Below are 22,364 nucleotides of genomic sequence, written 5' to 3' on the forward strand. Positions count from 1 at the left end.
GACATTATGAGTACAAAGCAGGCTCACGTTAAAGCTAAATGAAAATGGGGGGTCATTATTATTATTACGAAGGTCGGCCGGTGTGGGTCCCGAAGGATGGTCGGAAGGAAAAAATGGGTCCTAGACAAAAGAGTTTGAAAAACACTTGTTTAAGGGGTTAATATTTATCATAGCTCCCCTACTCCTCTTTGGAAGGGTGCCAAATGATTTTTAAAAAAATCATAAGACTAGGCCTTGGTTTAATCATGTCATTCAAATGTCAACCCCTCCTCCCCAACACTGCAGCACTCCTTCAGTATTGCACTGGAGTGCCAGCCTTGATTTGTGAGTTCGAGCCTGAACATGGGAGTTGAACCTGAAACTTGTTGAGAGTACTACCAACTGATGAGCCACGGGTGAGTCCCAAAGACCTGATTGATCACTTTCTCCAAGTTATTAAGAGGGAATCGGACGCTACCTTCGATGAAGCACTTGGCCATCAGCGCTAGGGTTAGGGTTATTTGGCTCTGTGTTGAATTCTGTTTGATAGTTCACTCCCTGCAAACCACCTTGGGACGTCCTGCCACATTAACAGTGCTACATAAATGCAAGTTACCCTTACATTATAACAATGACTGCCTTCCAAAAGTACCTCATTGACTCGAAATGAGCCCTTTGGGATATCCTGAGGTTGGGAAAGTTTTAAATATTTTTTTTCTTTATAACTTTAGAGTACCCAATTATTTTTTTCCAATTAAGGAGCAATTTAGCGTGGCCAATCCACCCAACCTGCACATCTTTGGGTTGTGGGGGCGAAACCCACGCAAACAAGGGGAGAATGTGCAAACTCCGCACAGAGTGACCCAGAGTCGGGATTGAACCTGGAACCTCGGCGTCGAGGCAGCAGGGCTAACCCACTGCCCCACCGGGCTGCCCTTTAAATATTTTATAAATGCCAGTCTGTCTAATCTCCCTGACACACTGGAGTGTGGGCACGATTGCCCAGCTGGCCGGACTCAATGCCCTTGATTGGCAGCAGCACTGTTCCCATGACAGCGGCACCTGGCGGCAGAGAGCGGAACATGCAGCCATGGAGCGCCACCCAGCGGCAGGAGGAGCGAGCAGTCGGAGAGGCAGTGCTTGCGGGCGGGTGGAGGGAGGGAGGCCAGCGCCGCCCGCCGCAGCGCCGCCCGCCGGCGGGGAGGAATGAGTGCAGCCTGCCGGGTCATGCTCAGTGGGGGTGGGAGGAACTGGCCGGCTGTTTGTTTTAAATGGAGGCGGTAGAGACGCGGGGAGAAGCTGGGGCGGTGGCACCAGCAGCAGCAGCAGCGGCGGAGGAGGGAGTCGGAGGAGGCGGGGAATCGGTCACCATGAGCTCGGGGCTGTGCAAGCCGCTGCCGTCCTCCGGGCCCAGGTCCATTCACGATGTGTCGCACCCGCTGTCGGCCGAGGGAGCTGCTGTCGCCCGGGCCCGAGCCGGCTGCCAGCGGCCAGGACAGCAAGGTGGGGTGTGGGGGTGGGGTGTGGGGGGTTTGTGTGTTGGGGGGTTGGGGGTAAGTGGGGTTGTGGGTGGGGGGAAGTGGGGTTGTGTGTGGGGGGGAAGTGGGGTTTGGTGTGGGGTGGGGTTGTGTGTGGGGGGAAGTGGGGTTGTGTGGGGGGAAGTGGGGTTGTGTGTGGGGGGAAGTGGGGTTGTGTGTGGGGGGAAGTGGGTTGTGTGTGGGGGGAAGTGGGGTTGTGTGTGGGGGGGAAGTGGGGTTGTGTGGGGGGGTAAGTGGGGTTGTGTGAGGGTGTAAGTGGGGTTGGGTGTGAGGGTGTAAGTGGGGTTGGGTGGGGGGTAAGTGGGGTTGTATGGGTGGGTGGGGGGGTAAGTGGGGTTGTGTGGGTGGGTGTGTGGGGGGGTAAGTGGGGTTGTGTGTGTGTGTGGGGGGGGTAAGTGGGGTTGTGTGGGTGGGGGGGGTAAGTGGGGTTGTGTGTGTGGGGGGGGTAAGTGGGGTTGTGTGTGTGGGGGGGGGTAAGTGGGGTTGTGTGTGGGTGGGGGGTAAGTGGGGTTGTGTGTGTGGGGGGTAAGTGGGGTTGTGGGGTGGGTTGGGGGGGTAAGTGGGGTTGTGTGTGTGTGTGGGGGGTGTAAGTGGGGTTGTGTGGGTGGGTGGGGGGTAAGTGGGGTTGTGTGGGTGGGTGGGGGGGGTAAGTGGGGTTGTGTGTGTGGGGGGTAAGTGGGGTTGTGTGGGTGGGTGGGGGGTAAGTGGGGTTGTGTGTGTGTGTGGGGGGGTAAGTGGGGTTGTGTGTGTGGGTGGGGGGTAAGTGGGGTTGTGTGTGTGGGGGGGTAAGTGGGGTTGTGTGTGTGGGTGGGGGGGGTAAGTGGGGTTGTGTGGTGGGTGGGGGGGGGGGGTAAGGGGGTTGTGTGGTGGGTGGGGGGGGGTAAGTGGGGTTGTGTGGGGGGTGGGGGGGTAAGTGGGTTGTGTGGGTGGGTGGGGGGGGGTAAGTGGGGTTGTGTGTGTGTGTGGGGGGGGTAAGTGGGGTTGTGTGGGTGGGGGGGGGGTAAGTGGGGTTGTGTGGGTGGGGGGGGTAAGTGGGGTTGTGGGTGGGGGGGGGGTAAGTGGGTTGTGTGGGTGGGGGGGGGTAAGTGGGGTTGTGTGGGTGGTGGGGGGGGGTAAGTGGGGTGTGTGGGTGGGGGGGGGTAAGTGGGGTTGTGTGTGTGGGGGGGGTAAGTGGGGTTGTGTGTGGGGGGGTAAGTGGGGTTGTGTGTGTGGGTGGGGGGGGTAAGTGGGGTTGGTGGGTGGGTGGGGGGGTGGGTGGGGGGGGTAAGTGGGGTTGTGTGGGTGGGTGGGGGTGTGTGGGTGGGTGGGGGGGTTGGGTGGTGGGTGGGGGGGGTAAGTGGGGTTGTGTGGGTGGGTGGGGGGGGGGTAAGTGGGGTTGTGTGGGGGGGGTAAGTGGGGTTGTGTGGGTGGGTGGGTGGGGGGGGTAAGTGGGGTTGTGTGGGGTGGGTGGGGGGGGTGGGTGGGTGGGTGGGGGGTTGGTGGGGTGGGTGGGTGGGTGGGGGGGGTTGGTGGGTGGTGGGGGGGGTAAGTGGGTTGTGTGGGTGGGTGGGGGGGTTAAGTGGGGTTGTGTGGTGGGTGGGGGGGTTGTGGGGGTTGTGGGGGGGGGTTAAAGTGGGGTTGTGGGGGGGGTAAGTGGGGTTGTGGTGGGGGGTAAGTGGGGTGTGTGGGTGGGTGGGGGGGGTAAGTGGGGTTGTGTGGGTGGGTGGGGGGGTAAGTGGGTTGTGTGGGTGGGTGGGGGGGTAAGTGGGGTTGTGTGGTGGGTGGGGGGGTAAGTGGGGTTGGGTGGGTGGGTGGGGGGGTAAGTGGGGTTGGGTGTGGGGGGAAGTGGGGTTGTGTGGGTGGGGGGGGTAAGTGGGGTTGTGTGGGTGGGGGGGGTAAGTGGGTGTTGTGGTGGGTGGGGGGGGGTAAGTGGGGTGTGTGGGTGGTGGGGGGGGGTAAGTGGGGTTGTGTGGGTGGGTGGTGGGGGGGTAAGTGGGGTGTGTGGGTGGGTGGGGGGGGTACGTGGGGTTGTAGGTGGCGGAGGAGTTTGTGTGGTGGGGGGGTTAGTGGGGGTGGTTGGTGGGGCATGAGGCTGCTGGAGGATAGTGGGGCTATCGGTGGTGGAGTGTGAGTGGGGCTATGGCTGTTGGGGACTGGTAAGTAGGTATGAGATGGGACATGCTGGCCTGGTGGGAAGGGGCCATGAGGGGGACATGGGCGGGGAAGAGCAGTGGGCTTTGTTGGGGGAGCAAGGAGGGGGTTGTGTGTGGGTAAGGAAGGGCTGGAGTCGTCTGGTCGGGGGTTTGGGGATTATGGGTTGATATGGGGTGGCATGGTGAGGCTGGAAGATGGCGAGCGTGGTGCTTTGGTGTGGGTTAGAGTTGGGATGATTTAGCATGAATAGTGGGTGAACGGGCTTGGGTCAGGTGAGTGGGGTCAGGGTTTGGCTCGTGTTGAGCTTGGTGCTGGGGGATGTGTGGGCATGGGTTAGGGGATCCTGAGCCGCAGAGGGCAGGGTGTGGAGTGGGTAGAGATGGATGGGTTGCAGAGCGGATAGGGAGGAAATAACACCAATGGTGGTGGGGGATGGGATTGAATCTGTTGCCTGAGGGTGTTGTGGGAGCATGGGCTCTGAAGTGATGGGAGCTGGCAGGGGTGGGTGCTGTGGGGAGAAGGGTGGGCAGAGGTGTCTTTGAGTTCAAGAGGAATAGGTGTGTGGGGAGGGCCAAAGGTTGGGGGGTTGCTGATGTGGGGTGGGTCTGGAGAGGTGTTTGTGGAAGGGGATTTGGGGACTTAGTGGAAGTAAGTGAAGGATTTGTGGTGTGTAGCAATTAAAAAATTAAATAAAATAAATTTAGAGTACCCAATTCATTCTTCCCAATTGAGGGGCAATTAGTGTGGCCAATCATCCAGCCTGCACATCTTTTGGGTTGTGGGGGCGAAACCCACGCAAACATGGGGAGAATGTGCAAACTCCACACGGACAGTGACCCAGAGCTGGGATCGAACCTGGGACCTCGGTGTTGTGAGCAGCAGGGGCTAACCCACTGCGCCACCATGCTGCCCGGGGTGTAGCAATATTGAGGGAGAAGTGGAGAGGGGGAGGGGCTGATGAGGGAATGAGGTGAGGAAAAGGGATTGAGGAGTGGGGAGGTGGGTGATGAGAGGCTGTAGCACCCTGGGGCGTGCTGTTTACTTTATCTGCCTGCGTGGGGTGGGAAGGTGGTACCTCCCACATGTGGCCAGACTGGGAGTGTCAGCCTGGAGTTTGTGCTCCAATCAAATTCTTACTGCACAACTTGAACGTGCAACTTTCTGACTCTTGAATAATAAATTCTCAGTACTTCCTTCCTCACTGTTCTTCCTGCTGCCCATGACAAGAGGTCAGTAACATAAAACAAATCGCTGTGTAAAACCAATTATATGAATGATTTTTCATCAGTGGCTTGTGGTCAGTTTGCAGTAGGCAATGCTGTAGATGATTTTATTGGAAGTTTTACTATTTGCATCTCTATTAACGTGTTGCCGCTTTTAACTCTTGCCTGTTTGCGTAGCGGGCTGTTTGTTGTGTAAGTTACATTGGCCTGGAATAAGTTTATTTTGGACCACAGTGCTGCGAAGGATATAGTCTGTTATGTACATGTTGAATCAAGTACTGAATCCCCCCTCTCATTGAGACTACGTAAATGCATTGGCCATCGATGAAATGTTGATTAACAATCCTTTTATTATTAATGAAGGTTAACTAGCTTTTCTTTCGCCTGTTTGTTGCAATGATTTAGCAAACTGTTAAAGCACACTTTTGCATGTTTCTCTTGCTCTCTCATGCTTTCTCCCTCTTTCTCATTGTAATTTCCTGTACTCTGCATTAATGGTATAGTACGCTGTTGCGTTCTGAAAATAACTCTTGTGGTTATATTTGGGTCAGGCTTTTTCTCCTTGTTTTGTAATTGTATTAATTACTGATCTGTTTATTTCATGGTCTTGCTCCTCCAACCTTGCAAACTTTTTATTCCTCCAATTCTAGCCTTTTGTGTAGTACTAATTTCCTTTGCCCCACTGTTGGTGGTCATACCTTCGGCTGCCTAGGTTCTAAGCTCTGGAGCACGGTCTCCAGTTAAGATGCTCTTGAAAGCCCATCTCCTTGAGCAAGCTTGTCATCTGAGCTAATGTAACTCGGTGACTTGTGTTCCCTGTGAAGCACGTTTGGATCCTTTACTGCATTATAGCTGCCCTCTGAGATGGCATAACGCAAGCTGTTCGAGTCCAATAATAAGCCAAAGTTGCTTAATCTTAAAATTGGACTCTTAAAACGGTGTCATTTCTGAAAGGTTATTACTTCAATCAGGTCATGGACAGTAATACTGCAAGATTCACTTGTTGAATTTAGTTTAGTAGCATCAGTCGTAGTCTTGAGTTAATGGAGTGCAAAGGCATGCCGTTCTGAAATATAAACTGAGCATATATGGAGAATGCACATTTTTAACGTCTGGTGAGCTACCATCTGTTTTCACTTCTGTTTAATGGTCAAATGGTTTGCATCTGGTGCACATGAGTATTTTAAAAATAGAGTTCCTAACGGATATTTCTTCCAGGCTCCATTTTCAAGTGTTGTTTAACCCATGAGGGGTCTGAAGAATTTCTAATTGCATGCACATATAGATTTTATTTTGAGAATCATAGAATTTACAATGCAATGAAAGTGGGTTGTAGCTGGAGATGGATATATTCTTGTGTTCGGGTATGAGTAAACTCCTGTCTGCAGACATCCTTCTTCACTTGGTATCTGTAGACATTGGCGCAGTGGGTTAGCACTGCTGCCTCACCGCGCCGAGGTCCCAGGTTCGATCCCGGCTCTGGGTCACTGTCCATGTGGAGTTTGCACATTCTCTCCCGTGTTTGCGTCGGTTTTCACCCCAACAACCTACAGATGTTTAGGCTAGGTGGATTGGCCATGCTAAATTGCCCCTTAATTGTAAAAAATGAATTGGGTACTCTAAACTTATTTTTTAAAAAGGTATTTGTAGACATTGTGTTGTGCAAAAGTAATCTGTAGACATGTAGCAATTAAATATTGCAAAAGTCTGTTCGGGTATGAGTAATCTCCTGTCTGCAGTCATCCTGCTTCACTTAGTATCTGTAGACATTGGCACAGTGGTTAGCACTGCTGCCTCATGGCGCCGAGGTCCCAGGTTCGATCCCGGCTCTGGGTCACTGTCCGTGTGGAGTTTGCACATTCTCCTCGTGTTTGCGTCGGTTTCATCCCAACAACCTACAGATGTTTAGGCTAGGTGGATTGGCCATGCTAAATTGCCCCTTAATTGGAAAAATTGAATTGGGTACTCTAAACTTATTTTTTGACAAGTATTTGTAGACATTGTGTTGTGCAAAAGTAATCTGTAGACATGAAGCAATTAAATATTGCAAAAGTAATGTATTTGCAATTAAGACTATGGTATTTGTTACTAAGCTAAATAGCAATGTGGTTAAATATTTGCCTAATGAGAATTTGGGCTAGTTGGGTGTAATGCATGATATTACAACGTTTTGGTGTCTGTTTTGGGCGTTTTAACTGATCCAGCGGCTGTGCATTACGACAGCAAAGCCGGTAGCAACCATTTATTTCTTCATTGTCTTTTTTTGTTTTCAATGCACAAGACAAAATACTGTTGTTGCCCAGGAAGGCAAGTCATGTGAACCACAAAGTGGATGTTGCTGTATTGCATTTGTTTAAAAACATTCGGCTCAGCACAGTGAATAGCTAAATCATGAAGAAAGTGAAGTATTTTCAAGAAGGAGTTGGATATAGCTGTTTGTGGTTAAAGGGATCAAAGGGTATTCATTGGGAGAAGAGGGGGAAACACATTGCTGAGTTGGATGATAATGAATGGTGGAGCTGGCCTGAAGGGCCGAATGGCCTACGCCAGCTGCTATTTTCTGTGTTTCTGTGCTGGCTTGGTAGCCTGCACCTCCCCCCTTCCCAGTTTGTACGGAGTTGACTTGTCTCCTTATCAATATTGAGCACTGATCATCAATCAATGATTTGTTGAATGTGAGCAGAACTGGGTTTGGTCATGATTCGCTCCCATGGTTGAATATTACTCTGCCAAGTTGTTGAGGCTTATTTATGGAAAATGCGACAGGGGAGGGGTTGTCAATCTGTGTCTGGTGTTTTGAAACTATGTACAGCAGTAAGGAGTCGATGGGTACCATAAGGGGGATAAATGCTATAGCATTTGATGGGTGGAGTTGCACTAGAAATTAATGGTCCAATAAGACCGTTATCAAGGCCATAAATTGCAACTTGCCTTCTCCCCTTGTCTGGGTGGGTTTCCTCCGGGTGCTCCGGTTTCCTCCCACAGTCCCAAAAGACGCACTTGTTGGGTGAATTGGACATTCTAAATTCTCCCTCTGTGTACCTGAACAAGCGCCGGAGTGTGGCGACAAGGGGCTTTTCACAGTAACTTCATGGCAGTGTAAATGTAAGCCTGCTTGTGAAACTAATAATGATGATTATAATTGTGCTGTATATACTTAGCTATACTTAGCACCAGGAACCACTTTGAGTTGGTAAAGTTATCTGGCTCTTTATTTTATTGCTGACATGTATGCAACGCAGAAGACTTTGCTGATTTGAACTTCTTGGCTCCCCAAGATAGAGATCACTTAACCATGTGAAGGTATTGCTCTGTTTGTGCTATTACAGTTGGATGTTTTCTAAGATTTGTTTTGGATACTTTGTGGAGTTTAATATCCAACCTTTTGGTGAAATTACCAGTATATTGTTGGAAACCTTTTTCATTTGTTCTCGTACACCCTAACCCAATTGGTTGTCTTTGCCACTGTCCAAATAAATGCCTGGGGAGCTGGATCATGAAACAGATGGGTGACCACATGTTGCTGTAATTTCTGATGGGAGTAGGAGCCATTCTCTGCATGAGGTTACTCCAATTGATTCATCCCCATTCATTTAAGGCACTGTCTTTCATATTTGCTTTGCAAAACCTGCAAGTGATTCGACATGATATTCACACACAATCTCATGTGTGAGTGATTTCGGCAATATTGTTTGTGGGTCACAGCTCATGGAAGTCTCTTTTAAACCCTCTTCTAGCATATTAATACTGAAAATCGTAGGCACATTGGAGTGAGATTTCTGTCCATGGTTCATGCAAATCAGCAACTGGAAAAGTGCGGTGTCAGTGAAACCACCTCCAGGTGTGCTTTGGAGCCTCCAGAAGCCTTCACAGCATTTTAGTTGCTGTGCTGTTTTTGAAGGCCTGTGATTCTGCATTAATGTATAGAATGGGAAATGTACTGATTTGTAGAGATGGCAGGAATTGTTCGTTGACTGTCCCACTAGGCTGTTTTTAGCATTTTTATACCTTCGATTGAGAGGTGCAAGTCCATGCGCCACTTGCATTGTGTTTATATTGCTTAACCCTGCTCCCCTATCCCAGTGTCCGAATTCTACATCCAAGTTTTAAAAACTGCAAAAAACAATTCAGCTTCCAAACTAGAGGGCCTTAATTTTTAGCAGTAGGGAGTGCACTTGTATCCACAACCCATTGATGAATGGACAGTGTTCTAATGTGCTGTGCCATGCCGTACCCTCTCCTCCCCCCCCCCCCCCCCCCCCTCCTCCTTGTCATGGCAGCCGATTTGTTCTTTTATTTGCAGCATTTGCCTGATTTTTAAAGTTGGCTCCATTTTAAATAAAAATAAATAAATAAAATAAAATAAAAAATAACTTTCTGAAAATGCTGAGAGATCCTTCTTCTGGTACTGAGTATATTCTTCACAATTTTTTAATCGAAATGTGATGTGTAAGCTACAATGACCTTTTCTGCACTTATTAAAAAGGGAGTACTTGATTCTATAGAGCAGGGGTGGGCAAACTACGGCCCGCCTAAGGTCTTTATGCGGCCCACCAAGATCAAGTCATACAAAAAAAAAAATTTTTTTTTTTAAAAATAAGGTTAATTGGGGGGGGGCTGTTGGGTTACTGGTATAGGGTGGATACGTTGACTTGAGTAGGGTGATCATTGCTCGGCACAACATCGAGGGCCGAAGGGCCTGTTCTGTGCTGTACTGTTCTATGTTCTATATGAGGCGCCCAGAATCATAACCGGGTGAAGTGTCATTTTTGAAAAGTAGAGAAAAGGAGGGCTAAAGGCAGGATGCCGCCGGGGGAAGCGCTGAGGTATATGCCGCACGCTAATTGGTTACAACCGGGACTATTAATTAATATACTATGCGGCCCTTTAAAATTGTGAATTTCTGAATGTGGCCCTTGCACGGAAAAGTTTGCCCACCCCTGCTGTAGAGGATGGCATGGGTCAACTGAACGAACATTCTGGTTTAACTTTGGGGACTGAATTTCAGTCCCTGAAACCCTATGCTCAATTCATAAATGCCCTGATTGCATTGGCCCTGGGATTCCGTGCCTAAATCTCTCCACCCCACTATCCTTTCCTTTTAAGATGCTCCACCTCTTTGACCAAGCTATTTGGCCTCCTGTCCTACTGTGCCCATGTGTGACTCGGTGTCAAGTTTTGTTAACATTCCTGCACGCCCATTGAAACACTTGCACTCTTGGGTTTGTGAATAAAGCTACAGAAAATGGGGTTCGGTTGGATGGTTCACACAATGAACCGAATTGTTCCCTTCTGTGGTGTGAATTATGCTTTGCTTTGTTTGAAACCAGGCAGATGGTTCCACAGATGTGGGAGAGGCCAGAATGAGGGATGTAGTTTAAAAATAAGTTTTGAAAATCTCAATGAGAAGTGAGAAACTTTTTTTTTCTCGAGTTTAAAGAAGTTAACTGAGAATAAAGTATTTGTAGTGTATATGCACCGTAGTGTCAGCGGTTTTGATTTTATGACTTCACTCTCCCAAGCTTCCATTTGTGCATTTTCTAGGTCTTAAATATTGGCTACAGATTCGTTAAAATTTCAACAAGCCACCAATTCTTTTCACAGTAACTTCATTGAAGCCTACTTGTGACAATAAGTGATTATTATTATTAATTCTAGCGCACTTTTTTTTTGAATCAAATGTTCCTCCTTTGGAATGTGGATTTCTTTAGCAATTAGGCTCAAGCGATTAAATGAAAAGCAGCAACCACCGGATAATATGTTGCTGTCTGTGTTGGGAGGTTGTAGGCCGAATGCTATTTTTCCTCTGATGTGGAACATGCAACTTTGGGAGCAGCAGTAGGCGTGGCTGATCTGATTGTGGCCTCAACTCCACGTTCCTGTCTGCCCTCCATAACCCTCGACTCACTTGCCGATCAAGAGTCCATCTAACCCAGCCTTCAGTACATTCAGTCACCTAGCTAGCTACTTTGTATGGAACAGAATTCCACAGACCCAACAACTGCAGGGGAAAAGAAAAGTTCCTCGCATCACATCTTAAAATAATTACGACATCTCTTCATTTTTTAATTAAAAATTTTTTTTTTCAGCTTAGCCCCTCTTTCTAGCCTTTCCCACATGTGGAAACATCTGCCTGGTACCTACTCTATCAAGTCCCCTCCAGGCTATTTGGTGATTCAATAACATCACCACCTCATTCTTCTAAACTGCAACCTGTTCAATCGTTCCTCGTGAAATATGCCCTTCATCCCAGGAATGTGTTGAGTGAACCTTCTCTAAACTGCAAATGTAATTGTGTCCCTTTTCAATGAAAGAGACCCACTTTACTCCAGATAAAAGCAAATTACTGCAGGTGCTGGAATCTGAAACAAAAACAGAAAATACTGGACAATCTCAACAGGTCTGACCGTATCTTTGGAGGGAAGGGAACTAACGTTTCTAATCCGGATGACTTTGTCAAAGCTGGGGCTGCACTCCAGATGTGGATTAACTAAGGCCCTGTACAGTTGCAGTAAAACATCCCTACTTTTTTATATACCCCCTACGTTTATATACCTTTCCCCTTGCAATAAACACCAACATCTATTTGCCTTCCTAACCACTTGCTGCAGCTGCAAACTAACTTTTTGTAATTCTTGTATCAGGACTACCAGACCCTTCTACCACCCAGTTCTGCAAACTCTCTATTAAGTGGTACACTGCTTTTCTATTCTTGCTGAAGTGGACAATTTCACATTTTCCCACAAACTCCATCTGCCAATTCTTTGCCCAATAACTTCACCTGCCTAGAATCCTTCAGTAGACTCTTTACATCCTCCTTAACAACTAGCGCTCCTACCTATCTTGGTGTTGTCAGCAAATTTGGAAACCACTATATGGTCCCTTCATCAAAGTTATTGATATAGCTTATTAATCATTACCACACTATCTATATTTTCCTTTCATAAAACCATGTTGACTCTGATCCCATGAAGATATTCTAAGTATCTTCCTTCATAATGGCTTCTAGCAGTTTCCTGTGACAGATATTAAGGCAACTGGCTAATAGTTTCCTGCTTTCTGTCTCCATCTGTTTGAATAATGGTCTTGGGTTTGCTATTTTCCAGTCCATTGGGACCCTTCTAGAATCCAAGGAATTTTGGCAGCACCTGTACTATTAGAACAGTTAATGATTCCTTAAGTTTAACTGGCCTTAATATTGGTAACTTCAAGCCATCAGCTGCCTATTTTTAAGGTAATCGGTTTGATATAATTGAATTTTAGTAAACTTTTTTTGCCAAAAATGTTTTGGTTCTGTGATAAAACCAGAGTTTTGATGGGGTGGGGTTCCGCAAGTTGATAATGGCTGTGCAGTTGACTGGTGTTTATGTGGATTTCGGTAGGGGTTAGGGAAAAAGAAAGGTTTATTAAATGGTGCAGAAATAATTGTTAATGTGTACAGTTTTTTGAAATTGCATTAATTCTGATATTCTGGGCAGCACGGTGGCCTAGTGGTTAGCACAACCGCCTCACGGCGCTGAGGTCCCAGGTTCGATCCCGGCTCTGGGTCACTGTCCGTGTGGAGTTTGCACATTCTCCCCGTGTCTGTGTGGGTTTCACCCCCACAACCCAAAAATGTGCAGAGTAGGTGGATTGGCCACGCTAAATTGCCCCTTAATTGGAAAAAATAATTGGGTAATCTAAATTAAAAAAAAAAAAAAAAAAAATTCTGATATTCTGCATAGATCATGCTCGGATGTGTGCTCCTGTCCATTTAACATGTCTGAATAAAAATGCTTTTTGATCAGACATTGTCATACATCAGTCTTGGCGTGTGGGTGGTGTGCAAGACGTATTGCTGCCTATGCGGTAGGAAAATTCCTGCTGGGGAATGCAATGATTTTAAAAGGAAACATTGACAACAGCTTCTAAATGTTTGCCAAATTACATCACTTAATTTTGGTATTTATACAGTTTAGCTTTATAGGAAATATGGGCCTGTTGCTGAAAGGTGACTAGTGTAGTATCTTTGATCAATCTAGCGATGGACTTCCATGTGTTATGGGGCATTTAGTTTAATTTGACTATCACTCAATTTTCTTCTGTCATTCCCGTTTCCTCCTTCAACCTTAGGTTTCATTGGGTACGGAAATAGATGGTGTTAGGGATCCATAATGACCTAAATGTCTCCAGGCAGAAACTGGTCGCCAAGTTCTGCACGCATGAGGACGGCCTCAACCAGGATCTAGGGTTCATGTCACATTACATGTAACCCCCACCATACAGAATCCTGCTAACTGTCCTGATTTTGAGACAATTCACAGCTCGATTACCTGTGATCATCATTCACTCCATCGCACTGTTCCCGTAAAGCCTCACATTCCAAACAGTTATTATCTTGCAATTGTGTCTCCTATATATGCTGTGATTGTGAACCTGCCTCCACTTCACCTGATGAAGGAGCTGCGCTCCGAAAGCTTATATTTCAAATAAACCTGTTGGGCTTTAACCTGCTGTTGTGAGACTTCTTACTGTGCCTACCCCAGTCCAGCATCTCCACAGAAAGGCAGGCTAGTTCAGACATGACAACAATGGAGCAAATTTATTTGATCTAGTCATCAGGAGTAGCAGGAGTTCTCGTAGTCGTTCTATTCCCTCTTGTGCAGAGTTAGTGGAGATTGACACAATCAACTGGACTAGCATCAGGCAATAACTGGCGACAGCTCATTTTGTGTTGCCCATTAACTTGGAAGGTTGCTGTCAATTTTTCAAATATCTTTACATTCTGATTTCACTGACATTAGGTAATGCAAGATTGTTTCTTTCCCAACACATTTTCAGACCAACTCAAATCTCCTTTTGTAGCAATGAGAGTGAATGTTGGATTTCAGTTCCGGGCCAGGTGTTTAGGTTGCATTACATTTTTGCCCAACGACCAAAAGACTTAGTAAAATGTTGGATAAACTCAGCAGTCCTGGCAGCATCTGTGGGGAGAGAAAAACAGTCATCAGTGTTTCAAGTCCTCGTCGACTCTACAGAACTGAAGGGGGATAGAAATGAAATCTATAGTTTGGGTGGGTGGAGGAGTTGGGGCAGAATAGGTCCGGGGTAGGTCGGAGCCAAGGAGAGATTGACAAAAGATGTCATGGGCACAAGACTAAAGTGCCAATTGTGGCAAAAAGATAGAAGGATGTGTTGATAGGAGAAAAAGGGTGAGTACTCGGTGGTAACAAAATTGAAAAAACAGACGACAGATGTCAGTGGAGGAGGTGGTATTTGCATTGAGACAAGCCAAGGAAACAAAAAAGGGAGAGGGAGTCAAGATGGAGGGACTTTGGTCTGTTTAGCTCCTTTTTTGGGCAACTTTTGTTCCCATGAAAATTGTCAAATATCCAAAATTGTGAAAAAGTAGGTTTTCTTCATTTGTGATCTCTTCCCCTCTGCTTCTGTCTCTCTCTCACACACATGCACACTAAAGCTAAATAGGCCAGTGTGTTTGTTTCACTTCTATATTTACAAACCCACAATTTTCTGTTTGTTCATTCGAATGAGTGACCACTTTAGGGGCAGGGAATGCAGAAGTGAAAATTCTCAGCAATGCACTTTCTACTTGGTTCATGAACTCAGATTTCAACACTTGTGCATTTTTGAGGTAACAGCAGAAAAAAAAAGACTTGGGGTTAATGTAGGACGGAATGGTTTGGACTCTTGCGGGAAGCATTCCCGTTTTCAACCTTGACAGAAAGACCGAGAAGGATCTTGCACGCTGGGTGGTAACTTTCCAATTTGGCTATTACAGGCATTGATAAAAGATTGTGTGAGCGAGGGGTTGTAAAGTTTATGACACGTGTGGGCATTAAGTTGTGTCAATAGTACATTGAGCATCTATTTGCAGTGATAACTGCACACACTAGATGGTAGGGAGCTGGTTGCTGTTGCTTCAAGTAGAACAAAAAGCTTGCTGTTATGTTGCACTTTATTTGATCATGCTACTGCTTCACTGTTTTGTAATCTGTTTTGCAATGCTTTAATTGTATTGGAAAACATGGCAACATAATAACATTAGTACCCATTTTCTGGACTCCTTCCTCCCAGCAAGTTTATTTTCTCCCATGTGGAGTGAACTTTGCAACCTGTGACTGTTGTGAAATTGGCTGTTTTTATTAATTGGCTTGTCCTGCTGTGACCACGCTGCATTTGAGCTGAAGGCAGTGTGCCTGGTTCTGGGAAACAGAACAAACATGAGTTTAAGTTCAATTCAATCAAGCCTCTAATTGACTGTCTAGTAGGATACTGTAGCAGAATAAATTCAGTGGTTTTGAAGTTGTATGCCGTGGATTCCCGATGATGAATAGCCCTATTAACTCCTGCAGGAATACCATCTTTGTGTTGTATTTGAGAATCCATGTGAAAGTGGTTTCAAAACGTGCAGAGACGCAGACATCTTCCACAAGTGCCACATTTTGAGTTTCTGCGTGACATTTTTTTGAGATATATGCTGTCACTGCATATGTACAGTTCAGTCATTTAAGGTTATCTATAGCTCTTTGCATTTCTATCAGAGATCTCAATAGTATTTGTTAGTTCTACTGTTTCCCAGTCTGGTATCCTACATGCAGACTCAACATTTTGAATTAATCACAAATATGTTCTTTGCATCTTGAGTTCTAGTTGGGTAAATGTGTAAATTGGGACCAGCAGTACATCTTTTACTTTTAAAAACCCACTCTTTTTCACACAGGCCTTTCAATCTGCAAGAGACATTGAATATCACATGGGGTATTCCCAATCTCCCATTGCAATCAAACACAGCCACTTAATATACTTTCTTTTGTACACTCCCATCACCACCAAAGCTAAATAGGCCAGTGTGTTTGTTTCCCTTATCTATTTTACTAGCCCACAATTTTCCGTTTGTTCCTTTGAATGGCTGACCACTTTAGGAACAGGGAATGCACAAGTGGAAATTCCCAGCAATGCATTTTCTACTTGATTCCTGAACTTAGCAGATTTCAATCTTGTAAGAAATTTTTTGAGGTAATAAGCAGAAAAAAAAACTTTGGGATTAATGTATAATGGATCGTTGTTGGCTTGTTTTAGACTCCTGCAGGAACCATTCCCATTTTCTTTTTTTTTTCTAAAATTTAGAGTACCCAATTATTTTTTCCAATTAAGGGGCAATTTAGAGTGGCCAGTCTACCTATCCTGCACATCTTTGGGTTGTGGGGGTGAAACCCACGCAGACACGGGGAGAATGTGCAAACTCCACACGGACAGTGACCCAGGGCCGGGATTCGAACCCAGGTCCTCAGCGTCGTAGGCAGCAATGCTAACCACTGTGCCACCGTGCTGCCCACCATTCCCATTTTCAACCTTGGCAGTCAGACCTAAATGTACCTTGCATGGCGGAGGGTAGCTTTTCCAATTTGGCTATTACTGGCATTGATTAAAGAGCGTGTTTTTGAGGGGTTGTATGAGTCAACAAGTTTATGACACTTGTGGGCATTGTGTCAATAGTACAATATGTTGTGTGGAAGGTAGCTGGTTGCAACGCCTGCTGTTACGTTGCACTTTATTTGATTTTTCTGAACATGGTAGTGCTCAGCAAATAATTGCTGCGAAATTCATCGATTGTTTAGGAAACCAACCTGCTAACTGGTTGGGCAACATGAGCAGACTGCAATTTCCTGCCTTTTCACACCTCTCCCACAAAGGCTTGAGTTCTAAATCAAGGCTGTGGGCTGCTGTTCATTGGCTCCCCATCAGAATGGATGCATTTTAGGTAAGCCTGCTATGCTACATTGTCCTCAACCAAAGCCAGACTGGACCATAAGAGTACAAATGTTTTTGATGTAGAAAATTAATGCACTATTGGCTGATTTGCAAGGCCGTAATTCATTATAACTGCAACACCTTCAGACCAGCATACTTGTGTTCTGGCATGCGAAAAGCCATTAGTCAGAAAGGGTTAAAATGTTGAATGCAAACTTCATAAGAGTGAAGCGCAATATAAGTGGTAGAAAGCAAGGGATGGCATGGTGCCAGTGGTTAGCGCTGCTGCCTCGTGGCGCCAAGGCCCCAGGTTTGACCCCAGCTCGGGTCACTGTCCGTGTGGAATTTGCATTCTCCCCGTGTCTGTGTGGGTCTTACCCCCACAGCCCAAAGATGTGCAGCTTGGGTGGATTGGCCATGCTAAATTGTCCCTAGTGTCCAGAGGTTAGGTAGGGTTATAGGGATAGGGCGGGGGATGGGGACTAGGCAGGATGCTCTTTCAGAGGGTCGGTGCAGATTTGACGGGCCGAATGACCACCTTCTGCACTCTGTAATTGGAAGCTGCTGTTGGGGGAGGGGGGGGAGAATTGTCATTTGATTCCATCTGTATTCTGAGTCTATCTACAATTGTCTATTGCCCATAAATCTGCATGCTTTGTTTTGAGAATTTTATTAATTTTTGAAAAGCAATTAGAAATGCATTCATCTTCTACAATACATTTTCTGCCTCCTTGGGAGTTTTCAATTGAGAGGATAAATAGTTCGCTGTCAGTAAACTGACCAGGGATTACTTTGTCTCTCTTAACCCATGCCTTTCAATTCTGTGGCTCTGCTAATCTCTTGTGTGGTAAGCCCACATAGCCATGACTACGCTTCAAAAGTGACTTGGGATGTTCTGAGGTTGTGAAAAATGCAAGTTTAAAAAAAAAAAAATTCATTCATGAGACCTGGGAGTTGCAGGCTGTGCCAGCATTTATTGCCCATCCATAATTGCCCTCGATGGGGCAGTGGAGTCAACCACATTGCTGTGGGTCTGGAGTCGCATGTAGGCCAGACCAGGTAAGGATGGTAGATTTCCTTCCCTAGAGGACATTAATAATAATAATCGCTTATTGTCACACGTAGGCTTCAATGAAGTTACTATGAAAAGCCCCTAGTCGCCACATTCCGGCGCCTGTTCGGGAAGGCTGGTACGGGAATTGAACCCGTGCTGCTGCCTTGCATTACAAGCCAGCTATTTTTAGCCCAGTGTGCTAGATCAGGCGTGAACCAGACGGGGTTTCGCAACAATCGACAATGGTTTCATGGCCATCATTGGACTTTTAATTCAAGTTTCACCATCTGCAATGGCAGGATTTCAATCTGAGCCCCCAGAGAATTACTCTGGGTCTCTGTTTTATTAGTCCAGTGACAATATCACTGCCTCCCTGGTAAAAGTGCCTTCTGCTTTTATTTGTGAACAATGTTACTGACTATCAGCTTAACTCAATATTCGGTATTGCTATATCCTCCGGTAACATAGTTTTTGATTAAAGCAAGTGGGATCTGCCTTAAGATTGAGTTACCGGCTTGTATTTTGTTCAACTTGATGCCATGTATTGCATGGTGAAGGGCAAGACCAATTCTAGCTGTTGATCAAGTAAACTATCTGGCTTTTTTAGGATCAAATGTTGCCCAATGGGACACCAGTGGAGACGTCAAGTCCTGCTTCATCCTCGTCTCTACTTAATAGGTTACAGCTGGACGACGAGCCAAATAGTGAAACGAGGGATCTCTTTGTTACAGTTGATGATCCAAAGAAGCATGTGTCTGCGATGGAGACGTTCATTACGTACAGAGTTAGCACTAAGGTATGAGCAAAAATTTTGAGCAAAGCTTCAGTTTTAAAATTGTATTTTTTTAAGTGGATTCCTGAACTCTCAAGGTATTGCTCAGTGAGATTGAGGTCTTTAACATCTGTATAGTATATAGGACACTGGTAGGACGATATCGGGAATGCAGTAAGATCAACTTAATACGAGGTAGGTCCATCAGACTTTTGAATGGACCTACCTCGTATTAAGTTGATCTTTTCTCTACACCTTGCTATAACTGTAACGTTATATTCTGCAGTCTCTCCTTCCTTCCCTATGTACAGTATGCAATGTTTGTACAGCATGCAAGAAACAATATTTTTCACTGTATACTAATACATGTGACAATAATAAATCAAATCAAAAAAGTAGATCTGCCAGTGGGTAGGGTCAGGTTTGGACGTTATGGACCAGGTTGGGAATAAAGTTGGAGGAAAAAGCCTTTCCAGCACTAATCCAGGGAAGAAGTGACATTTAATCTTCATATATTGCTTGGTGCAAAGCTTTTAACTGGCTTTCTCAGCCGCAAGTTTTGGAATCCCAGAGCCATTTTGAACCTTGAACTAGAACTGGAGTTTTATTTTGGGTTAAGTGCTAAAAGGGCTCTGTATTAGTACCTTTGGGTGTTGGTGTGGAGCACTGTGAACTGCTGCCCTGGAGCAGAAACTAGAATAACTCCATCGCATGTAATATGGGGATATTTGAAGGGTGATGGGGAACCATGATGGAAACTGCATGAAGGGGGACGGACTATTGAATGCATTTGCATCCCCTTCTCCTCCATGTCATCCAAATCATTCAAAAGATTGGGTGGAGAAAGGGGGCCAATTTCACAGAAATGTGCCTTTTTACCTTTTTTTTTTAAAAAAAAGGTTAATTGCCCTTCCAGTCAGTATGCTGCAAAGTCCTCCTCAATCCCTTTTAGTTTGACACTGCATCTAAAGCCCTATTTGTTGCCTCTTTACTGCCAACGGACTGTTAATGTTTGAGAGGTGGTGGCAGTGGCTCAGACTCTTGTGCTGGACGGAACATACCCGTAAACTGCTTACCCCATGCATGCAAGGACTGACGGCAATGTCCCGCATTGAACAGTGTGACCTGAAGTGCTGCAGCCTTTAAAAAGCAACTGCAGGATTGTTGATGTGACGGGGAATTGTATAAACTGAATGTAAACATCATTACATCATACCATAGAAACCAGTAAAATATTGTTGGACTTAGTGTGGAAAGAAATGAAAAGTTTGTATTGGAGTGCTAAAGTAATCTAAAATTCTTGGCAATGATTTTTTTTGGAAACCTTATTTTGTTTATGATAGGAGTGAAATAGTAAGGGGGGTAGATAAGCAGAAAATTGTCCTAATTCTGACCGCAAGGTTGAAGCACTTTGCTCCAAAAATTGATCCATTTTGATCCTCGCTGGTGACTTATCTTTGATTATCAGCAGGTGTTTTCAAATTCTCTTTCCCCCCCCCCCGGACGCAGTCTGTGAAGTTCTTTGTCAATGTGGCTTCTTAGATATGACCCCAAAATAATGCAGCACAGATTTTTTTCAGTACCTTATTTCTCAAGTGACGCAGTTTTGAATTCTTCAATGTTAGGATTGTACGTTCTGTTCCTTGTTTAGAGGTGCCAAATCTATTTCAGGTGTCCTAAACACTCTTCGAATGCAAGTTGAAATGCTGACATCCCTGGTTACTCATGGTTTCAATTACTTTCAGACCACCAGAAATGAGTTTGATTTACCAGAGTACACAGTCCGACGTAGGTACCAGGATTTTGATTGGTTGAGGTCTAAACTGGAGGAATCACAGCCCACTCATCTTATTCCGGTAGGTACCTGATAATTATGGTTTATAGGTGTGCATGCTTCTGGAGTATGTGGTGTTTTTCCAGCACATGGGCAGGAATCATCATGCCATGTGCTTGCTCCATTGCTATTTCTTCCCCTCCATCTGTTTCACCTATTCGCAAATGTTAACACCTCTAATCAGTAACTATATATGGGAGGGTGGCAGGGAAATCTAAAGTCGGTCTTGCATCCTTTGTGAGTCACTTGCGTGACGCAAGGTAGCCAGTGACAAACCAATAGATCTCCCTTTTATATGCCCAAGTGGTTATTGAAGTGTGAAGGTTCCGAAGTCATCGAGACCAAACCCCTTCCTTCCACTTGCACCCATTTTTATGCAGGGCAGCAAACCGGAAGCCCGAGTCTTTCTTATTGAACCCAGTTTTCTTTGCCTTCCCCTTCAGGCTCAGGAATGGAGGCGAGTTATAGTACCTTATGTGCTCAATGTAAGTCAACATGGGCCTCTTTGGTCTACTTGGCTTAGAATGACACAGCGCTTTACCCAGTAGGGAGTTGGAAGAAAGGTGTGACTGACTTGTTCACAGGCAGGCTAGGAGTTAACTGTAAGAATGTTTTTCTGCATTAGTCCTTGTTAGTCCTAACGTTGATAATAGAGCAGCTCAGAGACCCCTTCCAACGGCAGTTTTCAGCAGTATGGTTAATGGCAGCCCAAGGCAATCATGCTTGTAATAGAATATGGTTGAATATTACACTTGGCACACAATGAGTCAATGTAGCCCTTGCTGCCCTTTTTTAAAACGGAAAAGATCTAATGTACTCCATGTGTACAGAAATCCAAAGTATGTGCTTTGTGGTGGATGTTTCCTTCTCTATTTTTAAGTCAAAAGTATTCCAATCCTTATTTTTCTTTGTTTAAATCCAGTTGAACAAAACCAGCTGTGGTTCCAGTGAAATGGTGGCATTCATAGTTTTTTCCAAGATGATCTGGTCTAAAAGTAATGTAGGATTTACCTGATGTTTTGTTCTGCGGGTGGAAAGAACTTTTGAATGGGGCGGGGAGCGGAAAGTTTACCGTGAGACTTGCCAGTGCTGAAGAAATACCTTCTCGCATTTAAAAGTTGCATAGCCAAGAATTGAAGCCTCTTCTAATACACAAGACGTGTTGTTTTATTTTAGTCCATGTTTGGTGTTTAAACTGGGCAGATTTGTGATTTGTCTACCATAACTGGCTTCTGGCTTCAGCATGGCTTAAAGCCCCTTTACACCGAGGCTGTACAAATACCAAGAAACAGTCATCCTTCTGGAGTTTGAACTGGATTTAAACATGGGCCCTATTAATCAAAAGAATTGTGCTAATCTGCTACATAATGTGAGTCTCTACTCCAAATCTGTCACTTAAAAATATTCCAGAATAGTATCTGCTTCATTTCCCTCAATCCTGTGAAGCTGAATGTGTTTTTTTTTAATTCTGAGGGAGTTATCGCCACTGCATTATTGAATACTGTCTTAATCAGAATGGACGTTTATTTACTAGGTGTTGCAAATTGAAAGATGGGGGGCATTTTATATTAAATTCTACATGACTTTGACATAGTCACCACTCTATGGGCATCAGGAAATCATATTTTAGTGTTTCTGTGTAATGTTTATTAAAAAGGTTGTCATCCAATGCTAGAATTGCTGGGCGCATAACTGTGTCTCAATATAGCTGTTGTGTTAGCTCAGATTTTAGTTTGAAAGGAAATCTTTCTGGCAATCCAGTCCAGTGTCTTGACGGTAGTCCCTCCATTGTAGTCGCTTGGTAAGCTACAGATGGGATATTTATACATTGAGAGCAAGACGAGAGGCAGCCTAGCTGGCTGATGCTGGAGTAAAGTCTGTTCATTGACAAATCTGGTTTCAAGTAAAATTCTATGAGCATGATTTCTCTCTCTCTCTCTCTCTCTCTCTCTCTCTCTCTCTCTCTCTCTCTCTCTCTCTCTCTCTCTCTCTCTCTCTCTCTCTCTCTCTCTCTCTCTCTCTCTTCTCTCCGCCCCCCCCCCCCCCCGATCCTGATTAACTGATTACCCATTACAAATTT

At 45.5% G+C, this 22,364-nt stretch overlaps 1 protein-coding gene across 2 annotated transcripts in view; it reads left to right on the forward strand.

The window, feature by feature from the left end:
- snx30 (sorting nexin family member 30) overlaps window positions 1–22,364 on the forward strand; it is a 216,699-nt gene that overhangs the window by 173,061 nt on the left and 21,274 nt on the right. The window contains exons 1-3 of one of the 2 annotated variants that reach the window (XM_038804188.1): window positions 4,839–4,879; window positions 18,286–18,474; window positions 20,196–20,306. In XM_038804188.1, coding sequence (XP_038660116.1) covers window positions 18,292–18,474; window positions 20,196–20,306 — 294 coding nt within the window. In that variant the 5' untranslated portion in view covers window positions 4,839–4,879; window positions 18,286–18,291. Of the gene's footprint in view, window positions 1–4,838; window positions 4,880–18,285; window positions 18,475–20,195; window positions 20,307–22,364 lie in introns of those variants that run through there. The other variant, XM_038804187.1, reaches the window with a different exon arrangement.

This window comes from Scyliorhinus canicula, chromosome 8, assembly GCF_902713615.1.
Source record: "Scyliorhinus canicula chromosome 8, sScyCan1.1, whole genome shotgun sequence".
Classification (NCBI taxonomy): domain Eukaryota; kingdom Metazoa; phylum Chordata; class Chondrichthyes; order Carcharhiniformes; family Scyliorhinidae; genus Scyliorhinus; species Scyliorhinus canicula.